The sequence below is a fragment of the Physeter macrocephalus genome, chromosome 18, assembly GCF_002837175.3.
Source record: "Physeter macrocephalus isolate SW-GA chromosome 18, ASM283717v5, whole genome shotgun sequence".
In the NCBI taxonomy this organism is placed as follows: domain Eukaryota; kingdom Metazoa; phylum Chordata; class Mammalia; order Artiodactyla; family Physeteridae; genus Physeter; species Physeter macrocephalus.
In genome coordinates this window covers 18,645,433-18,661,013 of record NC_041231.1, presented here as the reverse complement: position 1 = coordinate 18,661,013, position 15,581 = coordinate 18,645,433, and the positions used below count along the sequence as shown (strand labels likewise).

Genomic DNA, 15,581 nt, shown 5'->3' with positions numbered 1-15,581 from the left:
GTGAAGATTAAAAAAAAAAAAAAAAAGAAGTGGGGAGGAACTGGAGCTGAAAGGGAAATGTTGCCAGAAATGGCTGATACCTGTAGTTAGGATGATGATGGCACCATGTATTTTAACTTAACCTTTAAACGACAGAGTTTCAAGAGATTTTATAATAATCTCCATTCTGAAGACTCTTCAAAGATCTCCCTTGCTGCATGGCATTCTTCATATATGAATATATTAACTTTGCACTTTAAATAGATCACTTATTTTAAATTAAAATGAACTGCCAGAGAATATTACATCACTAACATCATCATCGTGGACACACTAGGTAGATCCTAAATAGAATGCTAAAGCCACAGAAGGAGAAGGAGTCTACTAGTGCTAATAACTGAATGGGTGGCAACTCAGAGAACTGGAAGGTGGAACACAGTAAATTAGCCTGTACTGGAACTCTAAGTGGAAGAGAATTGGCAGGTAATAATTTAGCAGAAATTACCTGTCTAAACGTGAGTACCATTTCAAAAAGGTAATTAGGATTGTTAACAACTTCCAGCTGAGTATTTAACTCGACATATGGACACCATCTGTCACAATCCTGGTATACAGTAAGCACTCAATTAATGTTTATTAATATTCATAAATAAACGTTCAGCTTTCTTACAACGCATTTTTTTTCTCTTTGGAGAATGTTGTCTAATTCCTTTCCTCTCTACCGTAATGGCCCTAGATGATACGCCAGGCTGAAACAAAAAAAGTATTTTACAGCAAAGCATGTTATATCTCACCTGAGACACCCCTGCTCTCATGATGAGGCAATGAACATGACCACTATGATCAGAGGCATTATCTCCTTACCAGCCAGTGTATTAAACAGGAAGAAGCAGGAAATTTACTTCTAGAGACATATGTGCATGCTTGTGTACCCATTTCGTTCACAGTATGGAGATATGATTTTAGTTTATGTATGATTCATAAATCAATTTATGTCAAATGCCTAGTCATATGGAGTTCTTAAAGGAGAATAGAAAACAGATAAATATAAGCTAGGAATCTGGCTTTTGAAATGATAACAGTAACATAGTAACCTTAAATTATTTTTTAACTTGTCATTAACACAAAAAATATACTGTTTAATGTATTCTAGACAGTGTGTTAAACAAATGAAATGTATTATATCATTTAATCTTCACTCTAATCCTGTAACTTACATACTAGTGTAAGCCCTATCCTATAAATGAGAATATTTTTGTTATAAATGTGCAATAACATATAGCTGATAAATGTAAAAACTGCACTCTGCTCTGTACTGTATAAATAGTATTCTATTATAATAGCTTTGTTATTAATATTAGCACTAGTATTATCATTTATACAGAATGGTATCTCTTGGAAAAATTAACTTGCATTTAAAACTAAAGCTCATTACTAAAATAATTTCATCTTTTGTTGATTTTAGTTCTTTCTACCCACTGTCCATTTGGCATGTCTTCAGAAAAGAGAGACGGTGTGAAATCTAAAGCAATTCATTTAGTGTCTTCATAAAAAGTGCCCAGACTAAATGGGAACTTTTCATTAAAATGCACATGTTTTACATTTATTCTCCCTGATCCTATATCTCACATTACCAGTGGTAATCAAGAGGCTCATGACATTCATATTTTGTACTGACATAACAAATCTGAAAACAAAATCTCAACGTTTAATTAGTAACTGTGAAATCATATAAAATTGCTTGATTTTCTCCCATTAGAAATTTTGTTAACATGAAAGATAGCCACGAAACGCACTTGATAAGACTTTTCATTAAAAAGTTTAAATGTTTGAGTGACTATTTTTTGATAGTTTAGTTGCTCTAGGAATTCTAAAATATCTAGAGTATAAAATATAATATCCTGAAGGAATATACCATATCATACAATTCGATCACACAGATAGAAAATAACATAGCTAGGATTTGAACCCAGGCATTCAGACACTATTTGTAAAGTCTTTTTTTGGACTAAAGCAGCAGGAAAACTACTCAAACAGGCATAAGACAAAAAGAGATTGTATTGACTAATGGAAATGTTCAAGGATATTTTTTTTTATTTTTTGGGGCATCAAGCGTGACTTAATCTAGACCTGTAAAGAATTCCAAGTTTCCTTCTTTTGTGTTAGCTTTGACTTTCAAAGACACTTTCTCCATGTGGTGGAAAAGTGTTGCCTAGAAGCTCCAAGCTATATCCCACTGTCTGAGGAAACCCTAGTGACAAAAGATCCTCTCTTTAATAGCTTCTGCAAAAGCAGTCCCAGAACTGAGTCTAGTTGTCTCTGATTGGGTTGTCTTAGTTTCCAGAGTCGACCAACCATGGTGGCCATGGTACACTAGCTTCTAATGGCAAGACCTGAATCTTGTGCTCAGTCCTGCAGCCAGAGGTATAGTCCTCCCAATTCAAATCAGATGGACTAAAGATAGTAAGCATTGGGTTTTCTAAGGAAAATCAAAATGCACACACAAAAACCAATACATGTCCACTGCAGACTGAGAATACAGAGGTCTAATTCTTATACCCTTCTTCAAAATTGAAAGTTATGTTAGAAGCCAGTTCACTGAATCTTATAAGCTTCTCAATAGTTGAGTGGTTTATGAGAAAAGATGTATCACTCCAAACATAATTGAGGTAAGAAAAACAAGATCTAGAGGATGTTCTTTAAGTGAGAAACTTATGTCTCTCTTCAGCCTCATGTCTCTTTCACATTTCTTGCCTTTTAGCGTAATTTTGACCCTATAGAGCATTGTTCTGAAAATATAAACCACACTCATGGTTTTTCACAAGGATTCTACTGTTCAGTTTTTGCTTTTATATGCCATTAATGTTCATTTCCACAGAATATCATTTTTATGTGTCTAGTGGCTATATAGAAGTACCATATTGAGAAGTACTTACAGTTGGTATTGTAATCAAAGTGGAACATGATTAGAGCATATTGGGGGTTCTAATAAACTGGTTATCCAAGAAGTAGATCTTGAAAGGGTTTTTTTTTTTTTTTGATGTTGGGGGTAGGAGTTTATTAATTTTATTTATTTATTTTTGCTGTGTTGGGTCTTCGTTTCTGTGTGAGGGCTTTCTCTAGTTGTGGCAAGCAGGGGCCACTCTTCATCATGGTGCGCGGGCCTCTCACTATCGCGGCCTCTCTTGTTGCGGAGCACAGGCTCCAGACGCGGAGGTTGAGTAGTCGTGGCTCACGGGCCTAGTTGCTCCGAGGCATGTGGGATCTTCCCAGACCAGGGCTCGAACCCGTGTCCCCTGAATTAGCCGGGAGATTCTCAACCACTGCGCCACCAGGGAAGCCCAGAAAGGATATTTTTTTTAAAGTGACTTTTTAGAAGAGTTCTTATGAAGAACGCATCAGAGATTGGACAAGCCCACTTGGGAAAAAAGAGTAGCCAGGCAGAGTATAATATCATGCAAAGTTCCACAGAAGATTAATTTGCCTCAGTCTTGTACAGGAGTTCCAGAAAGAGTGCAGGTCACACCTAGAGGTATTCCACCATCAGGGGCAGGGGAGCTGGAGTATTTACGCCTCATTTAGTCAGTTATTGGTTGCGAGTTGCCCCAGGGAGTATGTAAATTCCTATCTGTTTTCAGTTCTTTTCTGGTGAAGGAAAAGTTAGCTACAGCAGCTTAAGGGTAGTTGACAGCAAAATGATGCATGTACTAGCTGTTGAGGGTGAAAGCACATCAGGATTTGGGGTGCTAAAGGATAACAAAGAAAACGGGTAAAGCACTGACATTATCTGCTACACTACTTCTATTGGAAAGGTGTGTCTATATAGGATACATCATTTTATCCTTCAAGGGAAAAATGCTTGTCCAGAGACTCCAGTGTCCTCACTGAGTTCTTTTGGAGGGAAAGGTCAGAATAATTGGGATTGGTGGGACTTGTTCTTTTTACCCCCACTTAATTGGGCCACTTAAGATGGTGATTCACTTTTACAAAACCACAAAAATTGAAAGCTATCAGAGGATGATTTTACAGTAGCTGTGCTGTCTGTTTTGTCTTGTAAGCACAAAGATTCTGAGACAAAGAAACCTGGAAATAAATCCCAGCTGTGCCACCTTCACTTATAGAAAGAGAAAATGAAATTATATTTACATATTATACACATAGTGCTTGGCACATAGTTTGTGGTTAATAAACCATAGCTCTTCATTGTGATATTATTATAGTTATTATTATTAAATGTCAAACCATTCAATATCTGGTTCAGATATTTAGATATTTAGTTAGGTTAAAAATTGACTTCTGTCTTCATAGTTAAAACAAAGAACAATGCTATAACAATGGGAAAATAGTCTTTACTGAAATTTTTTTTTTGTCTGAATGTTTTAGGTTAAAATGTTTTTTAGTTGAATATTTTGCATGTATTTGTCATAAACCTCAGAGATACACTATCATAAAAAGGCAACAAAGGATCATGAATTCAGATAAATATCAGAGCCTCTATTTATAATATCTTTCTCTTTGTAAATAAATTTTCTTAGAATTTTTCTATTACACGGGTAATACATGCTCATTGTAGGAAAATAATGGAAAAATTGAGATAAGCAGAAAAAAGGAGAATGAAAGGCATTCATAATCTCACCACCTATAGCTACTAACTTTTCATGTTCACATACACGTTACATGTATTTTTAAAAATTGGATAATACTGCCCCAGACTTGGTGAAGATCTTTCTCTGTGAGTAAACTTTCTTCTAGAACTTTATTTTTATTCTTAGTTTGGTATTTCATAAAATGAATGAATAAGAAAACCAGTTATCTGGGTTAATTGTTGGCAAGAATATGCCATTTTACTAAAATATCAACCTAAAGTTGTGGCGAGTGGCAAAGCTTTTTAAAAGGACAAAACCAAAACTTATCATAATACATAATGACGTTGTGTTTAACAAAATTCAAGTTGTATTTGTCACTATATGTTAATTCTGAGAAAAACAGATGAATCAAACATTGATTAGGGAGTATGTTTCCTGTGAAATATGTGTGAGCACATGTATGACTTTCTGCATGATATATATCTTTGATTTGCACAGCAGGATCATCATTGTTTGCAATAAAAAATTCCTGAGCCTTTATCAGTTTTCCTGCTTTAACTGAAGTCTCTACTCAGTCATCACCACCAATTTTCTGCAGTTGTTACTGCTCGGACTCAGTAGATCTCCATTTGTCAACCACTTTGTATGTGACTGAACGGTTCTCCTACATCAGTTTCATGGACTTGAAAAAAATTCTTCATCTTCTACAAAGTTTATAATTTGGCTTTGCAAAATGATTTACTATTATTATTATTATTTGAAATACGTTAAGAACAGAAATATTTAAAGCACCTGAAAATCCATAAGGGAATGAAGAACTACTTGAAAGTAAGAAAGGAAAGATGATAGAGCGAATAGACTGGGGATTGATTTTACAAATGATTGGTTTATTAGGGAAGATTTTCTGGTTATAACTTTATTTATAACCTACATTTCTCTACATTCTATCTGTAGAAGTGAGGCCTTTCTCACCATGGTATTTTTGCTGTTTTAAAAGATAATCGTATTAGACTAAACATATTAGATTTAAGACCTTAAGCTAAATTCCTATAAATAAAGGAATTCTTTACAAATTCTTTCTGAAAAGAGACAGAGTACAATGTAAAGTTATCTTTTATGTCATTTTGTTTTAAGTTTGGGTATAAATAAGTACATTCTTTTGAGGATCATAGATTCTGTGCTCCCAATTCATCTGGGTCTGTTTGTTATATAATACTGATCCCCTTTGATAATTTAGCTCACCCAGCATATATGTCTTCAGTTACATATTAGTACCAATTTAGCTATAGAGGAATCTGTATTTTTGTCTTAGAATCTGTAAATAGAGAGAGCTTGCCTCCTCTTAAAAGTGACATCCTCACAAAGAATTTCCTGACCACCATATTTAAACTGATATAATCTTGTTATTATCTCTGCACCTTACTTCCTTTGTTTCAGTTATTGCAATTTACAAATATATTTGTTTTTTATAATTTGTTTATTGCCTGTTTGCCCACTAGTCTGTGAGCAACATGAGGGCAGAAAACATGTTTAGTTCAGTCATCAGTTTATTCCCTGATCCTAGTACTGTGACTTGCACATGACAGGCTCTTAATAAAGTGTTATAAATCGCTGGATGAGTGAATGGCGAATGACTGCATGATCTGAAAACTAGTCACAATATAATATATTGATTGATTTTTTTTCCTTGAGAGTTTTATGCTTAAGGAATTCTTATTTTATCCTGCTGTCATAAAGACTGAACCATCTTCTATTCTAATGAGGTATAACTGTTTAGTCCAGTCCCTGATATTAGTTGGAGGAGACTGGATGGAAGCCCGTTGCCTGGGAAAGTCAAGTACAGCAAATCCCAAGCTATCCTTGAAATCCCAAACTTTCAACAGGAAGATGAAGGCGTCTATGAGTGTATTGCAAGTAACCTTCGAGGAAGAAATCTTGCAAAAGGTCAACTCATTTTCTATGGTGAGCTAATGAATTTCAAAAAGTATATGAAATAATTGGTCATATCCTTCATAGTAAATAGTGAAGGTCTTTAGCATATTGTGGAAAAGTGTCATAGGAGAAATAGAGAAGACACATTTCCAGGAAAGGATGCTTATTAATACAATGATTAGCAGATGGGAATGACCATTTTTAAAATATGGCTTTAATTTCAGCATAGTATGCTAAAAAATAATAGCATTCTATTGTTTATTATAATTGCCTTGGAAATATCAGCAATGTCATGTAAAAGCCATAGACGTTTATAACACAAAGTGGAATGGAATTCCATATATTTCCCTTAAAACATTCAGCAACAGCCTATGAAAACCTTAATTATAATCCCAAGTAGAACTTACAAAAGAAGGAGAAAATGACAGGAGAAACATAATACTTAATGGTAGTTTTCAGTATTTGTTTATAGTTCCCATAATTGTCTACTCATATGTAGGTAATAGAAAAATAAACTCATTACTTCATTTAAAAAATATATTTGACTCAATTATCAGAATCTCTCATGGACTTAAGAGAGATGGTGAAAGCATATATTTTCTAAAAGTTGTCTTTATGTCTTCTTTCATCCAGGCCAAAATACACACTTGCATGAAATTCACTTTTTCTTTTTTTTTGATGCCAAAAAACCATAAAATATACCTCATAATTATCAAAATGTTCGTTGCTTTTAAAATATTCTTAACTTCTTTGCTAAATTTAACACACCTGTACTAGGGGACTTTAAAACTGTATTTATACATGGCCAAAAGTCATTTACTATGTGACATGTTTCTATGTGACACATTTATAATCAGTAACAAAGTAATTGGAGGAAAAATATCCATCTATATTGTGTCCTTATAACCTCCAAAATAAGTTTATAAAATATTATTTTCATTATAAAAAATGGAACACATTTAGAGGAATTAAGTGAGTTACACAACCATTGACAGGAGGAAAAAATAAATCTAAAACCCAAGCCCATATGGTAGACTTGAAATCCTAAGCTTTTTTTTTTATGTTGTTCCTACTTAGTTGAAGATTTAAAACTTTGTTCTTCAGAATCCTAAGCATCCAAAGAATGTACACATTAAATAAATAATTACGGTTTAAAGTTACAGTAACTGCACTAAGCAACAAACCATATGTATCTCAAACTCCTGTAAGCTATGTAGATTTTATATGACCATGCATTTCTTCTTCCAGGTCAAACGTGTTAGGGCAATTTCTGAACAATTACCTACAAATTATACATTTTAAAAATAATAAATAGAAACATGAATCAGTTTCACCCATACACTCAGTTCTTCTAAGGGTTGCCTTCATTTATCCCTCAAGGTTGTGAAAAACATGTTGTGTAACTGGAAGTTGCCCTGATTTCCACAGGAGGTAATCTAGGCTTACTTTTCACCACAGTGGGACATCATGATTTCTTCCTCTCCTCCCTGAAGGACCTTCTATCTTTGTGGAAGCGGAAGTTACAGTGGAAACACCCTGAAAGTCAGATATACTTGTGCATCATTTCAAAGACTCTCAGTTCCACTTTCTCCAACTACTGCTGCAGTGACCAGCTCAGCACTGTGGTTTGCAGGTGTAGCTAGCCTGACAGAGTCTTACCGCAGGTGCCACAGAAGGCCATCTTGTTTCCTGCGCCAGTTTTCTTTGGCCCCTTCAAGAACCTACTCAGCACTTAAGCACACACAACCTGGATGTCCTAATAGTTAACACCTGCACTGCCCTTGAATAACTGTGAAAAAGAGCCAATGAATAAATGCTTCCTCCGCCTTTCCTGGGTAGGCAGTTATAGACACTCCTTATACATTCACAGAGGATGGAGTAACAATCGTCCGTGCTGGTGGTCAACTCAATAACTCATCCTTGCATTAACTCTTTCCTTCCCTGTTGACTCTCCCTTTTCCTGACACCTCACCCTTGGCCAGCACTCCCAAATAAACAAACTGAACACAAGCCCTTGACTTTGGCTCTGCTCTCAGAGTAAAAAGATAGGTTTCTCTTTTCTAATTATGTCTTCTTGAGCAGGTTACCTAACACCCATACAACAAAATCCTCTATAAATGTTTGGAGGGAGAATTGAGTACAACACATGTAAAACACCTAGCTTGTAATAGATTGAGATCCCAAAGGAAGGCTCCTCCGCTCCAACATATCTAGAATAGATCTAAACAAAGGAGAGGGATTAAATTGCAAATCCAGAAATTTTCCTATCATCATTATAGAAGAAATATTAATTTTAAAGCATTTAACTTATACACCGCTGTTTCCATGAATGTTAGAAAGGATAATACTACCTTACACTTAAATAACATTTCAACATCAATTATACCAGTTGCTTTTTGCTTCAGAACTATGTAGAACTTTCTCAGATTAGAAAATAAGGTTTGGAAAATTCATGCCTAGGATTAAAGTTAAGATGCTTAACCTATATACAACTCCAAAAGTTCTCATTCCCTGTCAAGAATTTTACGTAGGGAAAAAAAACTGGATTATAACCGTACTAAAATGTGATGAGGCTGATATTTGATTTATGCTTCAAGCTACTGAATTGTAATTATATCGGGTATAGATACAATTATTTTACTTAGTTTAATCCAAATGTAATCAATGACCTTTTGCCCACAGAGGGTTCAGATTTGATATACATTTTCTAACTTGACCTATATACTAATATTTAACATGGAATTATTCTCTAGCCTTGTTCCCACAACTCCCAAGTTGTTATATAGGTGCAGCAAAATGACAAAAGGCAAACATCAATCTTATGCAACAGGTCCACTGATATTTACAACAGTGTTTCTCTTATCCTACTTTGGGGGTCCTGCGTTTCTCTTCCCTCAAATCATGGGTGTACAGTACTGCCAGACCCAGTTAGCCTTGTCCTTCTGATTTCTACAGTCCTTGGAATGTAAAATAATGTCTTAGATAACTGACTTGCTAAATAGCTGCTGTCGTTTCTTTTTGAAACAGCCCCTCCAGAATGGGAACAAAAAATCCAAAATACATACCTGTCCATCTATGACAGCTTGTTTTGGGAATGCAAAGCTAGTGGAAAGCCAAACCCTTGGTACACGTGGTTAAAGAATGGTGAACGCCTCAATCCAGAGGTAAGCAACTGTGCTGATATTAAACATTCACCTACTCTGCTAGGGAAATTTTGTTACTAACAGAAACTATGTTTCTGGAGTGTTTAGTAGGTGCCAGGAAATAGAGTATAATCTTTATATACCCTAATTTATTTAATCCTTAAATTTATTTAATCCTCACATAGCTATTAATATTATCACCATTTTTCAAATGAGAAAACTAAGGGTAGAGAACACAACTTGTACAACGTCACACATTACTGTGATGGATCCATATTCAGATGATATCATTATCATCATCAGCATCATCATCATCAACATCCACTGAACTCTCATATGAGCCAGGCCCTGTGTTAAATATTTTCCATGCATTATCTTATTGTATCCTCATGACAATTTTATGAGAGAGAGATATGATTATTATTTCTATAAATGAAAAAAAATTGGTTTCAGAGGGCTTAAGTCCATTTGTCCAAGGTCACACCTCAGCTAGTAAATGTTAGAATTAATATTCTAAGTATAATCTGATTCCAGAACCCAAGCTCTTAATCATTACCCAGTATCTTGGTTTTATGAAAGCTAATGGCTGTCTCTAAACTTAGGGAAGTAGAGAACTGAGGCAGTTATCCACGTTTTTCAATCTAAAGCACACCTTATTCTACAATATGCAGAAAATGAGACAAGGTTATTTTTCCCATCAAATTATCCAAATAATTGTGTTAATTCTCCACTCTACTTTGCACTTATAGGCACAGTTAGAGATAAAAGGAGCATCTGTTGTTTAGAATCTGAATGGAACACTGTTCTTTGTTTCGGCTTTACTGAAATTTAATTCCTGAATCCCTTTTGCATGTAACATTCCCTGTTTCCTCCAGCCTACTTCTGTTATCTTTAGAGGATGGTAATAAGTACCCTGAAATATTTAAAGTTATATTTGTACTATTAAACTATTTCATTCTATACACTCAAAATTATATTTCTATACTCCAAATTGGATTCTGCAACAGATTTTGGCTATTTAAACATACTTAACAGTCAACTGCAGAAAAGAAGAATTTAGCTCCTTCAACTTATGTACTCAATTAGAAAATTATCAAGTCATCATATTTTAAGTCTTTTTGAGACATTATGATGGAAATCCAAGGAAATTTGCTAATCACTCAATCCATGTCTAACATTATTGTCAACCTTGTTTTCTGGAAAATTGGAATGGTAGAGTATTCCAAATTATTTTATATACCGTATAACAGAAAGGTAACATACCTTCTATGCAAAGAATGCCAATATTCAAAGAAATAAGGTAACATAAAATATACTAACCACTAAAATTATACAAGAACATTTCCATTTTTTTAAACTCCAGAAAGCTTCTCAGGATCTTGAAGTATACTAACCTCATATTTATAAGCAACAGTTCTCATACACCAAAATATCATAGCTCATAGATATGCATAAATGATAAGAGAATACCTATGTTAACACACTAGCATCTTTATGTGACTCTTCTTTTATTAGGAAAGAATTCAAATAGAAAATGGGACACTTATCATAACTATGCTGAATGTGTCAGATTCTGGTATCTACCAATGTGCTGCAGAAAACAAATATCAGATAATTTATGCAAATGCAGAATTGAGAGTATTAGGTAAGTCATTCATTTATAGCCAAAAAATTCAAACTGACATTTTAGCAAGCTATGATTATATGTAGTATGAATCCAATTTTTCTGTAAATTAGAAATTGCTTTTCCTTGAAATAATGAAAAATGTCTAAATTAGCTTCTAAAAAAATGCAAAGTGAGAATTATTATTCTGCTAGGGCAACATATTAGGGCTTGGAGGAGCCCACTATTGGGTTCATCCAAACCAGAAGTGGCTCCTCCAAAGCTGATCCCGGCATGAGGTTTTGAATACAACCCCAAAAGCATCTATTAGCAATGTTTTCAGCTGAAAATAAGAAATGAAAACCTCAATTTATAGAGACTTAAACAACGATTTATTTTATCTCAATAATAACTTCAGGGGTGGTAGCTGAGCAATGGCACTGTGACTTGATGACGTTATTCTTTAAACTCTTTCCTCATGCTTGTAGCCTCCTGGTTCCAGGATGACTGCTGTAGCTACAGAAATCAAGTCCATACTCAAAGCAGAAGAAGACAGAGAGGACAGTCCTTTTCATCAGAAAAGCAAAAATTTCTGAGCCCTTACAGCAGACTTCTTTTATGTCATTAGCTAGAACCCTGTCATGTGACCACTGAGACCTCAAGAGAAGCTGGGAAAATAAGCCCCTTTAGTGGAAAATTTTGAGACAGAAGTGGTTTGCAGATGATATTCTGGGACAGTCAACCAGTGGTGTCTGTCAGGATAAATGACTCATTGATATCTTTCATCCTAAGGCTTTCTTAATGGTATGAAGACAGGAGATGAAAGAGAGGAGGAAATGAAAGAGAGGAGGAATTAAGCAAAAAGACAGTTTCATGAGCATATGGGTGATGGACATTGATTCATTTGTTTATTCATTCAGTCAGTATTTATTGAATATTTATTGTGTACTAAGCACCTAAAACATAATAATCAAAATCAAAGTGATCTTTACCTTCATAGAACCTGTAGTTTCACAGAGAAAAAAGGCTAAATTTTAAAATATCATGATTATTACCATGAAGAATTGAATAGGTGTTATCAGTTGAACATAAGCTAAATTGAGAACATTCTCTTTAAGCTGAGATCAGAAGAAAAAGCATGCACAAGTCAGTGGAAGGACAGAGAACCCATACTCGAAACGCCCAGAAGCAAGAGAACATGGCATATCTGAAAGAACTTCAGTTCACGTAGACTTTAGGCTAGGAATGGGGATCGGACACATAGGTTCCCACAAGAATGGAGCTGGGAAGACTTGGATGCACCCAGGCAGTCTAATTATTTATCACCCTCATGAACTGGTATTTGTTGAAACTGACAAAGATTAGGTGTGTTTTTTTTTTTTTAAGTTTCTACTCAGCCTGCCTGCTTCAACAGAAGGCAGACTATTTCCATTTTTCTAGTTAAAGGCATGCCTGAAGAAATCTAAAATAATGGTGATGTACTTCTGATTTAATTCAAAGGTATTTCATTGTCATATATGTATATTCACATTTAGGATTATTATCTTGGCTAGAACAGATTTAGTAATTTCCCTAATCAGGGTTAAAATTCCATCTTCTGTTCTTGTGGAACAAGCTTCACCCTCTTCATTATAAATATTATTAAGAATGTGACTTTTTGTAACTTGCTTCCTCTCTCACTCCAGCTTGCTTTTGTTGTCACAATGACCAGCACCAAAACAAAAATAAATTACATTTACTGAGCCCATACTTGTGCCAGGCACTATTTACCCTTCTTTATTGAATGTTATCTCATTCAAGACCTAGACTAACTTTCTGAGGTAATATCTACTGTCACCTTCATTTTACAAATGGAAACTGACTCCAAAATGCCAAATCCATAACTAGCCCAAAAAAACCTTGAGCAAAGTGCTTGAAAAAAGTTTTGTTTGCAGATATTAGTAATTTAACAATTTTGTAATTTTGTTTTTAGCCTCAGCTCCTGATTTCTCCAAAAATCCCATTAAAAAAAATTCAGTTGTTCAAGTTGGTGGGGATATTGTGATCGAATGCAAACCGAATGCTTTCCCTAGGGCCGCCATCTCCTGGAAAAGAGGAATGGAGAGCCTGAGACAAAGCAAAAGGTAAACAAATCTCTTTTGTTTTAGTATTTTAAATATTTTGTAATATAATATCTTCCAGATTTTTAGGGTTTACTAGGTCTTCCAAAATTCCCTCCCTTATTATTCCCTCCCAACTTACAACTACATATGCGGAGATACCAAACATTTTCACATGATGGTAAAAACAAAAGGATCTTACAAGGCTACAAGCTGTTTGTATAATTTGACTGCAGTATTTTCAGTGCATGCACTTGTAACAGATATATTTTAAAGACTCCTTTAACACCTTTTCCTATATTCAGTTTGAAGGCTTTTTCCTGACCCAGCCTGCTGAGAAATCATTGAGAAGAGCATTATACAAAGGAGGCACTCATACTCACACACCTGGCATTGCGGTTTTTAAATAGTCACACAGGTGTTCACCACAGGACAAAATGAATTCACCACATGAAAAAAATGTAGAGAGGTTCCTGTAGAGAAAGAAAAGAGGTTTCCTTCTACTATGGATGTGGTTGAGAAATCCCTGATCCGCACTGGCATGTTTTCTGGGAGAGTTTTGACAGCCCCAAAACAGGTGTTTTTCTCTACTCATAATACATTTCAGTCCATTGTGCTGTAGAACCTTGAATACCCAGAGTTGACTTGACTACAGTTGCAGCTCTAATTTAATGACCGATGTGTGTTTCTATGTGATCAGATACACAATGGGGTACTACTATGAATTAGCTGTTGTGCTGAGATATGAAAATGGTTCAATGGGCACTTCTTCAGCATCATACATGTCACAAACTCATATACATACCAGGCAGGTAACATAAATAATGAAACAGGCCAAGTGAAAGAAAAGACAACTAAAGTGTGATGAATAAATGGCTATCTGTCAATCCTGGAAGACTGTGAAGGATTGGAGAGTGAGTTCTACACCTACAAGAGGCAGTCATAACTCCGAATTCAGTCAAATGTTGTTTTATGGGAAGAACCTCTAACATTTCAGGAAAAGCTAGAAATCTGATTTTTGGCCCTGAAACTTCTGAGCCAGAAAAAATGTCCATAGGCAGGTTGTAGGGACACCATTTTGTCATTTCTGATATCAGATTGCATTTGTGGTCAGGAAGAGAGAAAAGGAAGTTAAAACAAGCAAATAAACAGTGTTAATTGTGTAGAGTGTTCTCACCGTTATATCTGCTGCCTTGCAGACCCTCTCCTGACATGGCGAGATATACAAGAGAAAACCCCTTCAAAGGCACTCTGTCTTTTCTTACTGATTTCTGTCTCCAGGGGTCTGTACAGCCCCGGACTGAAGCTTTTCCCAGGAGAGGGATTCTGTCAAATGTATCCTTGTATGTCCTGTGCCTTGGCACAGAACCCAAACTCAATAAATATCTGCAGAATGAATGATCATGTCCAAAAGGATGAATATGTAAGGCATTACCAGCTTTAGAGAAAGGCTATTCTGGGAGGAAATGCCTCAAGACATAAGAACAGATAATTCGAAACTAAGAAGAAAAGAAGGGTGAAAGGAAAACTGGTGCCCTGCCCCGGCTGGGCTCCTTCCTCATGTAGACTACCTGGGAAACTGCTGCAAGCACTCCCAACAGATCTGGATGTGGATCTTCTTTAAATGTTTTCTCTTTCATTCCTAAATCCTAATCAAGGTTTAAATATATTGCTGTAGAACAGGAAAACTCAAGAGATCCCATAGGCTCAAACACAGGCTCTGTACTGAGGGTTCGGAAAGATTGATTAGCTCTGCTTCATTTACTAAAGTGACTGTAAGTTTTCACCTAAAAAGCCAGAATGACTACTGTTAACCTTCTATAACCTTTAAAGACCCAAATGCAAGGCATGTTGGGAAGAGAAAGAAAAGGAAAAAGATTTAGATGGAGGTAAGAAAATGAGAGAGAGAGAGAGAGAGAGAGAGAGAGAGAGACAGAGAGACCGAGAGACAGAGAAAGAAAAGTTTTGTAGGGTACAAGGGAAACTGCTTTTTAAAACAGCTTTTCAGATTTTTGTTTTATTTGTTTTGCCCCATATAGGATGAATTTGGGATCTTTTTAGCCTCCAAACAGTCACTAATAGTTTTATCAGATTCAGCATCGTCTCACTGGGATTAAAGAAATGGCCCACATGATTTTTATTTACAGATTCTTCTTTCATAATTCCATTCACTCATTGTTGTAGAATTTCATTACAGGTTTCAACAAAAGAAAACAAATAAAATTATCTCCTGAATATG

General features: G+C 35.3%; 1 protein-coding gene across 4 annotated transcripts in view; it reads left to right on the top strand.

The window, feature by feature from the left end:
* CNTN6 (contactin 6) overlaps nt 1-15,581 on the top strand; it is a 152,152-nt gene that overhangs the window by 70,179 nt on the left and 66,392 nt on the right. For 2 of the 4 annotated variants that reach the window (XM_024123967.1, XM_024123966.1), the window contains 4 exons: nt 6,348-6,527; nt 9,525-9,661; nt 11,156-11,285; nt 13,216-13,366. In XM_024123967.1, coding sequence (XP_023979735.1) covers nt 6,348-6,527; nt 9,525-9,661; nt 11,156-11,285; nt 13,216-13,366 — 598 coding nt within the window. Of the gene's footprint in view, nt 1-6,342; nt 6,528-9,524; nt 9,662-11,155; nt 11,286-13,215; nt 13,367-15,581 lie in introns of all 4 variants that reach the window. The other 2 variants (XM_007107737.2, XM_024123968.1) reach the window with 2 other exon arrangements.